At 45.9% G+C, this 10,591-nt stretch overlaps 1 protein-coding gene across 1 annotated transcript in view; it reads left to right on the top strand.

Moving 5' to 3' along the window:
- The first annotated feature begins 4,712 nt into the window (after positions 1-4,712).
- Positions 4,713-10,591, top strand: part of LOC146189345 (equilibrative nucleoside transporter 4-like) — a 142,344-nt gene continuing 136,465 nt past the window's right edge. The window contains exons 1-2 of the mRNA XM_084605244.1: positions 4,713-5,024; positions 9,353-9,566. Of these exons, the coding sequence (XP_084461370.1) occupies positions 4,764-5,024; positions 9,353-9,566 (475 nt within the window). The 5' untranslated portion in view covers positions 4,713-4,763. The remainder of the gene's footprint in view (positions 5,025-9,352; positions 9,567-10,591) is intronic.

Genomic DNA, 10,591 nt, shown 5'->3' with positions numbered 1-10,591 from the left:
GCGGCGGCCGCGTTCTAATACAGACGAAAAGGACGGCGCCCGTGTGCTTTGCGGTACGAGGGGACGTTAAAGAATTTTAGTCTTTAAATTATTCGCAGCTTCCCACTATTGTGTCGCTCATAGCCAGAATCTTTTTGGCATATTAAATGACACAAACTGTTCCCAAGACTACACGAAGGATGTTTAACTTATTGATTGCCGCAAATAATGAGTCATGCCTCAACTTGTGTTTAAAACAAACCGTAATGTCTAAATATTGTATAAAGCTTAGTTTCTAAGTATAGCACAGGACGTCTCACTCGCGAAAAATTTGTTACGTTCGGGGAGAAGCCTTGTAACAGCATTGTTACGAGATGCAGAAGCTTCGTTGCCGCCGCGTCATGGCGCCGTTCGCGTTTTGCTGCCGTTGAGGTCTAACCTATAAAAACTGTAAACTGCCACTTGACGAAACGCTGTTACGTCACGTTGAAACGTAGTTTTTTACTCTCACCGAGCCGGAAAACTCGAGCCACCGTCTATACTTGAGTCCCCATAAGCAACATGGGCGACAGGACGCTGACTGCAAAACTCAACTTTTTTTTAAATCGATATTTATTGCCTCACGGCATCAGTAGGGTATGAGATAAAGGATGAATAAATGATTAAATGAATGGAAAAAGGTTGGCTGATTTTATGAAGTCCAGAAGTGAGCGATGATGAGGTCCCTGCGTCCAAGTGACATATGAGGCAGGATTCGTTGCTGAAAGGCCAGCTATGCTCAGGTGCCGGATTCGGGTTGGTTTGAGTGCTGGGCAGTCCCTCAACATCTTCGTTTTTATAGATCGGGCACCCTGGGCGGGGATATAAGTGTTGGAAGTATGACGACGTCCTAGTGCAAAACTCTACTTATTCATCAAAAATACTCCAAAATCGAACGGTATTTTGTTATAACAAATGTCTAGACATTCAATATGTTGGCTGAAAATAAAGTAGCACATATGCGCGAAATGTTTCCGAAAAGGCCTTCTTACATATTGCAGAAATAAAACACCGCTGAAACCACTTCTTTTTAAGAAACACACTTTTCAGAGCAGATATTTTCTTAAATTAAGTGTTATCGCCTAAACTCTTTCAGAGAATTGTTATAGGCATTGTGCAAGCATAAACTTTCCACTAGTGCCGTAGCCAGTTGTGTTATCTCTACTATAGTTTTCGAATACTATGCGCCTCGTGAAATTCGTATTCGCGCGCCACATGCCGGTTCTCACCATGCCCTTCCACTGTACGCACAGAATTTACAAAGAAAACAATAAAACATGAAACGGGAAGCTGCCCTAGCACAAATAAGTGAATGTCGCATTCATGCTGACAATTGCAAAATGCGTACATTTTTCCCGTGAAAGAATTCACAAAGTCACTTCTACTCGCAGTACGCAGCCACCTCTTGGCTTCGAAATGTGCGGCTAATATAACTGTCTCTTGTCATAGTTCCTTGCGCTCTTAAAATAATTTTTTTTGTTCTGTTTCATGCGTCACCATCAACCACCACGGTAACCACTGACGCACGTAGCCTTTTCTGGCTCAGACTGAAATGGTTTGGTTTGGTTTGGTTTGTGGGGTTTAACGTCCCAAAGCGGCTCAGGCTATGAGAGACGCCATAGTTGAGGACTCCGGAAATTTTGACCACCTGTGGCTCTTTAACGTGCACTGACATCGCACAGCACATGGGCGCCTTGCTTTTCGCCTCCATCGAAAAGCGGCCGCCGATGCTGGGATTCGATCCTGCATCCTTGGGAACAATAGTCGAGCGCCGTAACCACTGCAGTCATGCCGATAATAGTTATGTCGCTTACCGTTGACGTTTCCCTGCTGACCACAACTGAACAATTTCCAACATGATTCCAATAGAGAAGCTCACATATCCGTTCTACACTGAAACGGTGTACCTGCGCGCACACGAAGAAGCGAGGATTTCGAAACGGGGCATCTCGGTAAGGCTATCTGCACGCGCTAGAATAAAAAATCTCATTGCCCCACACAGCGTAGCGTGTCGCTCCGTGAAGCTTAGAGCGCCCTGGACGCTTAAGTATAGAGGCGCCAACTTTTCCTCTGGGTGAGGATAAGGAGCTTTATGGACTGAAGCCTCGAAGCAGGATGTGCATCGGAAATAGGTAAGGAGGATAGGGACAATGGCTTCACATCAGCTGCAGCCGGTGGAGAGAATTGGTTGTCGCTCACCCTCTTCCAAGCGAAATAAAACCTAACAAAGTCAAAGCTAAAAAAAAAAAAGAAACAACGTGATATCGTCTTTCTCAATTCAAGAAAACAGCGGCGTTTGCCATTTAAAGGACCTCCCCACTCTGTCTCTTTCGCAGCCAATAGCTTCGGCCTATTCTCATGACGCCATGGATAATCCGTAAACCTTATAGCGTGGCAACACAGGGTGAGGCAGATGAAACGCGGTTCACCACTGGTCAATAGGGATAACCATTGCATCATGAAAATCCTTCGACGACAATGGCTGCGAGGGGCATCTGCTGTTTTTCTACTTTGGTTTCATCCAAGTATGACGCAACCAAGTCGCATTTAGCTTAGCCAGGTAAATCGGAGCGGTTTTGTGGACGTGCTCACTTTGATATTCATTGGATACATAGTATCAATAGCGGCAAAAAGTGCTGGATAAGTTGCTTTAAACGTTACAAAGAGAAAGAAAAAAATGATAAAGCTCAACACGAAAGGCCCTTGCATTGAATTGTTTGTGAACAAACCTTCCAAATACATTAATCCATATATGCGAAGGTGCACAAAGCTTTAGACTAGGGCTGGTTGTTCTTCAGTCATCTTAACGTACAGGAGCGGTTGTGGCTTGGGCTGCCCCTTTGTATCTTTTAGCGCACCTATATGATAAGAGGACGAAGGTGTGCAAGTCACTAAATCGACAAGCTTTTTGGGAAATGGTACATATGAATATCTTCACTTCACCATACTGTTGATTGTGGTTTTATTGTGTTCTGAGACTGCAAGTGAACTCACATCCCTATAGCTGCTTAAAGAGGACGGATCATCATCTTTACAGGAATGTACTATGTCGTGAATCTTAGCCACTTTCTGATATTTTATTCAGAAATTATTTGGTGAACCGGAACCTTAGAAGTTGCAGCGCGGCAAACAGATATTGATTTCTTTTCAATAAGCGTCAACAATACATGCCGTACATAATTGCAGGTGCATTTTCCACGTGCATTTTTGAGGTGCATCGCATATTAAGCTATTGACGCTATGTTTCGGTTTGGTTTGGTTTGTTGGGTTTAACGTCCCAAAACAACTCAGGCTCTGAAAGACGCCGTAGTGGAGGACTCCGGAAATTTCCACTACCTGGGGTTCTTTAACGTGCACTGACATAGCACCACAGCACACAGGCTCCTTTGCTTTTCGCCTCCATCGAAAAGCGGCCGCCGAGACCGGGATTCGATAACGCGCCCTTAGGAACAGTAGTTGAGCGTCGTAACCACTGCGCCATCCCGGCGGGGTACTCCTATGTTTCGGTCGCCTCGTTTACTATTACCTTTTCTAATGTTGCAATCAATCAATCAATCAATCAATCAATCAATCAATCAATCAATCAATCAATCAATCAATCAATCAATCAATCAATCAATCAATCAATCAATCAATCAATCAGTGCTGCATTCGTACATTCATGCAAAGCCGTTCACCGACACAAGCAGTCGCTCACTGGCTCAACCAGTGAGTTAATGAAATAATGAATCAATCATTACCGAAGTAGACTTCGAAAAGTTTCGTCAGTGAATACGAATACATTTTTCGAGGCTTGAAAGTAGCGCGATGATGTGCATACACAGTTCGGTAAATTTAAGAAGTAATTAAAACGAAATACTACACACTTGAAAGGCGAATTCAGGCAGCGCGTGCACCTCGAAGCTTTTATTTCGTGTGCGGGCACTGTAATTCTTACTTAAGGCTCGTTAGAGAGAGGAATAGGAGAAAAAAAGAACAAAATAATATACCATATACTCACAGCAGACAAAAACCCGACGAAACACGTTGCGGTTGCCTATGTTCTAAGCCAGTTCAGCATTAAATTTATTACCTTGTGTTGTGACAGTGCAACCGCGGACGCCATATTCTGCCGATGAGAATTAGGAGGAGGGCAATGTTGGAAACAAGCCCAGCTATGTAAGGTCGCGCAACGCAGCGGTAAATCTAAAACCGGGTTGATTTCTTCCGAAACGAATCCACTGCGATGACCTCGTCGCTTTGGCGTTCTGCTGCTGGCAGCAAGGTCACGGGTCACATCGCACATCGTAAGATGTGCGATGTCAGCGCACAGACAAACGTTGAGTGGTCAGAGCTAATCCGTATCTTTCGCAATACGACACCCCTCGTAGTCAGTTTGTCACTAAGGCAGGTTAATTTTACAGTTTAAAATATTAAGAGGCAGCGCGAAAAGACAGGGACGGTCCTGTTCAGTGCCAGTCCTGTTGTCCTGTGTTCGTCCCTGTCTTTCGCGCTGCCTCTTGTTATTATTTATTCTCACCAACAAGCGCAAACCAATAAGTACTCTAGTTCATCCGCACTTTACTTTGTTTTCAGAGGGGAGGGTGGTGGCTTAATGTTTCTTTACTTATATTCTGCTTAAATATTAAGTATCCGAATTTAATCGATTCTAAGATAGCCAAAGAAGGCAAAACGCTACGACGGTCCTTCGATTCCCACACACGAACCGCCCGCTCGCGCAGCCCAGGCAAGCGGAGCCCGCAGCCATGGACGAGAACTTGAGCCGTGGCTACATCCAGCTGGGCCGGCACCAGAAGCAGGGGGTGCTCGGCCGAGGTCCGCAGCCCGGACCGACCGGTACCGGTCTAGGCGACGAGCGGCCCCCCGAGGACCATTGCAGTTGCGTCTACCTGGCACTGCTGCTGGCCGGCGTGGGCTTCCTGCTGCCCTACAACAGCTTCATCACGGCCGTCGACTACTTCCAGGACAAGTACCCAAGAACCACCATCGTCTTCGACATGAACCTCGTGAGCGGGAGAACTGAGGCTTGAGTAGGGGGCGTAATGCCAGACGATGCGGTGGGTTGGGGAAACGTGGAAGGATAAGAAATTACGCGAGCAGTGCGCGTCTTTGTTGCCATCCTGACATCCATGTTTCTTTGTATTGTTCTTTAGATCACGAATAAGCGCACGTAGGTGATGATAGAGATAGCAGAAGAAAGCATATGCATTCGTGTTGCGCCAACACGGTGCACCCGGATTGCTTATGTGTCATTTTCCTATCTCTGCATTCATCTGTGTCCGTTTGTTCGTGGTCTAATAGAATTGAGCACCAAATGCCCTGACAGTTTTTGACGGAAACAGCACCGCAACCGGTGTTGTCATGAGTTATAAGTGAGGACTTTATCTCTAAGTTGCAGTCCCAGGAAATTGTTATCGAGGTTGGGCAGGAAAAGAGAGCTCTCTGAGATACATACTCTGTATTGGCTGAATCATTCAAAATACTTTGTCATGAACTTAGGATTCCACTCTTATTGTGCGGGAGGACAGGGATAAATGAATGGACGAATTTATTGCGATATTCTTAGAAATGCTGGTACCAAAGATTCCTGCCGACCTTCTACTGAACGGTGAATCATTCTGGTGAAGAGTAAAAATGGCTCAAGCCATGGTGGCTCCCATCGACCTCTCGCTTCCACTTTGAAGGAGGGAAACAGAAAAACGAGCAAGCTCAGATTTAAATGTGACCTGGCTGCAACAAAACGAACCTTGCACCAGATAATCTTGTTCTTTTTTTTTTGCGTAGTAAGTCGATATGCCCCAACTTTAAGGGCAATCGAACAGAAAAAAATATGGGTGACACTTGAGCTCCGCCTTTAATGGTGTGATGCGATAGCGTATGCGACTGCCCGGCATATAAAACCCCACTTTAATCAAGCCGTATGAATGTACCTGCGTGACCTAGGAGTAGCTTGCTTGACTGGGCATCTAAGAGCACTGGAATGTTGGTTCGTATTCCACCTTATCACTTTGAGTTGCAATCCGGGTTGACAGCTATTCCGAACTTTCTGATATCATGCACTCTCGTTAAGTAGCATAAACCAAGCAAGAATAAGTGGTCGGCCGTGCCAGCTGCCAACTACCGCATGCCAGAGCCATGTCTGCGATTTTTCGCTCACGACGGCGACGGTGGATTTTCGGCGCAACGCCTCTTTTAAAGCAATCGCGTTAAAGTTATCGACAACACGTGGTTTTAATACTTAGACCGCCTTCGTTTTATATGTGCTGGCGTTAGTCATTTAACAGGAGGAATTTCGTTACCACGCACATACAGTCAAAAAAAATTACGAGGGACTTTAGCGACTAAAGTAGGGAAAGGCGAAAGCCTGAGTGCCACAATCTGCGACGCAACTGCGACCGATTAGTATTTAATTAACAAATTAGCATTAAATAGGTCATTGTTTACTTGCCTAATTGGTCATTGATTAGTAATTATATAATTAATTAGTCATTAATTAGTGATTGATCATTGAATTGCATATGGCCATATAAGGCAACCATTCGCGCATACTGTGGTTATGTTCTGTGATTGCTCGATACCTCTGTGACGTCATCCCGCCTCGGCCAATCAGAGCTGCCGCAAGAGCGGGACACATTTTGTCCACGACAGCATGAGCCATAAAGGCTTTCGCCTGAATATTTAGGAAATGAGTGCGCGCGACCTAGCTTTATCACGGAGCCGTAGCAAAGTTTTAAAAATTCAGCCGTATATTTTTTTCCGCTCGTTTAGGGCGCACAACAAGACGGCTGAGCAAGAAACGTCGCACCTCGCACTTCACCGGAGACCGTTAAAGATACCTTTTTTTCCAACACCTTTTCCTCCATTAAACCTATCGCGGCGCGGTGTTTTCAGTCGTCTCGGTAGCTGCAGACATTGCACAACCAGTGTCTACGTCCTCGTTGAGCCACAGTCACAACGCTTGGCACACCATGTCCCGACCGCGTAGAGAGAGAGAGAGACACTCGAGACGATCCCACATAGGAAGCGCGAGCGCTGTCAAGGCGCGCTCGTTTAAAAATTTGATGGTAGCAGTCGTCCGACGCGTCGCTCGCCAGCGCCGAAGGTGTTGGCCGACAGCAAGGTTGCGCCATCTCGTGAACACCGGCGAGCTTTCACGCAGCACTGGCTTTAACGCGGCTCTAAATTGACGCAAATGTGTGTGTTTTTCGCTAACGTGTTGCTCACCCGAGAAAGGAGAGTCGCAATTCCTCTACCGCCGGTAAACACGAAACATTTTACGATCGTACACTGTCCCTAGCGCAAGGGATAGTTGCGAAAAAGAGCCCCTGGGGCAATGCAGTTACTGCCTGGGTTTCTATGCGACCAAGGACCTGCGTGTTGAAAAAGCGAGCGAGGCAGTCTTGTTGAAGCTTCATAGCTTGAACTGTAGACTTCGAATTTTATCGGCGATTAGTGAAACACAAAATGACTGAGGTTGGACCCTGCTAAGCCTAGATAGGCGAAGCAAAATTGTCTTTTTGTTTGGTTTTGGTTTGGTTAGGCTTAGATTTAGACGAGGGGGGCAGGATAGCTTTGCAGCGATTAAAACGCCTGTAGACTATGTAGTCGAGGGTGCAGTCGAATGCAAGAGGGAGCACGTGATGCTGTATCTGCCGTCAAAGGTCAAGATCGAAGGTGGTGTACACTATAGGCTATATCATGGTTAGGCTGTGCAGTCACACTCGGACATTTAGCTCGTTGAAGGTCAAACAGACAACCAGCTTGACCTTGGGCTGTTTGGCGTAATGAAGCTTTAGCTTTAAAAGCTTCACGCTTGATCGACGAGCGATAAATGCATGGCTGGATAAACGACCTGGATGCAAACAGAGCTCATTAAATAGAGCGCAGGAACGCTAGGCGCACAACACATGTTGAAGTTTTTGGATACTGTCCGACTATGCAGAAGTGTTTGCATTATAAGGCACGGGATAAATTGCCTCAATCCACGGCTTTTTTTTTTTGCGGCCTTTAAAAATACCCGTAGGGATGATGCCCGAAGATGACTATAGGTACTTGTAGTCAGCCCACTGTGAAAATAAAATAAAAAAAGGTCTCCAAGAGATGTCACAACGCCGCTCTTCTGCAGCTCTGCTTGATAGCACAAACGCTCATGCATAGAATAACAACTACGGGACCGTCTGCTCACTTCAGCTGCAAGAAAACACAGTAATAGGCCCGTCTCTTATCTGATCTTATCAGTGAACCCACTGCAAGGCAAACGTCTTGTCATGACACGCTGCGGACGACTTCGGAGATAATCTTTAATGCGGGCATCGTTTTGAAAGATGCACATTGAATGGCGCAGGCTTTTGGTTGTGGCCTTCATTTTATGCAGGTACGTAAAGACTAGATTACATCGGAAACTGAAACGCATCGCTGGCGGCGACAGTGATGTTCCATTCGGAAAATTTTTCCTTCCACTGGTAACTGATTATGAAATCTGGCCAGAACATTTTAGGCCTAAAGGTGAAGTTATCCCGCCTTTTTTTTTCGATATTAAAGAAGTTTCTAGGCCTCCTCTCGAAAAATGCCGGAAACTAGGATTTTTGTTCCAGTTGAAGGAATATACAGGTCGCGCCATGAAACATCCCTGCTATAGTGACTGTGTCGAAGAAAGGTGTACTTGTTTGGTTTGGTTTGCTTTGTGGGGTTTAACGTCCCAAAGCAATTCAGGCTATGGGAGACGCCGTAGTGGAGGACTTCAGAAATTTCATCCACCTGGGGTTCTTTAACGTGCACTGACATCACACAGCATACGGGCGCCTTGCTTTTCGCCTCTATCGAATAGCTGCCGCTGAGGCCGGGATTCGATCCCGCGTCCTTGTGAACAGTAGTCGAGCTCCGTAACCACTGCGGCACACCGGCAGGGCGAGGTGTACTTGTGGCGAAGAAGAAGAGGTTATATATATATATATATATATATATATATATATATATATATATATATATATATATATATATATATATATATATATATATATATATTTAACTGCAACATTGTAACGTTTTGCAGTGAGAAAACATCACCATTCATTTCAAAACGGCGATCATGAGTTTCGTTTCAGCGTAGACATCAGTTTTCTGAATCGATAGGCGCGGATGTATTTAAGACCAATTTGATCAGCAATTAGTACATTGTTTGCCTCCGTGCAACCGTCAAGGTACTCAGCAAAATGATATCGATTTCACAAGGAACAAAAATTCAAAGTATTTAACTGGTCGGCAAGAGGAGTTGCACTCTCGCGCAGACGAGCCTCACCCACTCGACGTTTTCTCCCTCGCCACCAACCTGCAGGTGTACATCCTGACCGCGTTCTTGGCGGTGGTTGTGAACAATCTGCTGGTGGAGACGCTTCCTCTGCAAATACGCATCACCTTCGGATACTTGCTCTCCTTCGCCACGTTGCTCTTCGTGGCACTGTTCGAGGTGCACTGGGAGAGCTTCGAGCATGACGCTGGGTACCGGGCGAACCTGATCGCCATCTCCGTCGTCGCTCTCGGCTGCACCGGTGAGGACACCTCTTTCACGCATTTCATCGTCATCATCATCATCGTCATCCCTTTCACGCATTTCATCATCATCATCATCATCATCATCATCATCATCATCATCATCATCATCATCATCATCATCATCATCATCATCATCATCATCATCATCATCATAATCATCATCATCATCATCCTGACTATACCCACTGCAGGGCGAAGGCCTCTCCCATATTTCTTCACTTAACCCGGTTCTGTGCTAGCTGCATCCACTTGGCCCCTGCGAACTTCTCAACCTCATCCGCCCACCCAACTTTCTGCCGCCCCCTGCTACGCTTTCCTTCCCTTGGAATCCAGTTTGTTACCCTAAGCGACCATCGGTTATCCTCTCTTCGCACTACATGTCCTGCCCATGCCCATTTCGTCTTCTTATTTTCCACTAGAATGTCGGTAACTTTAGTTATTTCTCTGACCCACTCTGCACGCTTCCTATCTCTTAATGTTACCCCTACCGTTTTTCGCTCTAAAGCTCTCTGGTTTGTCCTCAACTTAAGTAGAACTCTCTAGGTTAGCCTCCACGTTACAGCCCCATAGGTGAGCACAGGTAAGATGAAACTGTTGTATACTTTTCTCTTGAGCGAAACCGGTAAGCTGCTAGTCATATTCTGCGAGTGCTTGGCAAATGCGCTCCATCCCAATCTTATTCTTCTTATTTCCTTTTCATGGTCCGGATCTGCGGTTACTACCTGTCCTAAGTAGACATATCCGCCTACTACTTCCAGTACTTCGCTACTTAACGTAAACTGCTGTTCCTCGCATCTCGACGTCACGAAAATGAGATAACCCTGGCGGCGGTGGTAGTGTGCCACCGAACAAGAGGTCTTACCTTGAGCCGATCCTGACACGTAGCGAGTAATCAACGTCACACGCACTGCCGCCTGGGTTTGCTTTTCTGACTTATTCATCGCGCTTTTATTAGCACGTCAGCGCAAACCTTCCAAGTAAACACCGATGCCACTTGACAAACAGTCTGTCTGGTTGGGAG

The sequence above is a fragment of the Amblyomma maculatum genome, chromosome 5 (genome assembly GCF_055883805.1).
Source record: "Amblyomma maculatum isolate TAMU_Amacu chromosome 5, ASM5588380v1, whole genome shotgun sequence".
NCBI classification, from domain to species: Eukaryota; Metazoa; Arthropoda; class Arachnida; order Ixodida; family Ixodidae; genus Amblyomma; species Amblyomma maculatum.
This window is presented reverse-complemented; position numbering and strand designations above follow the sequence as displayed.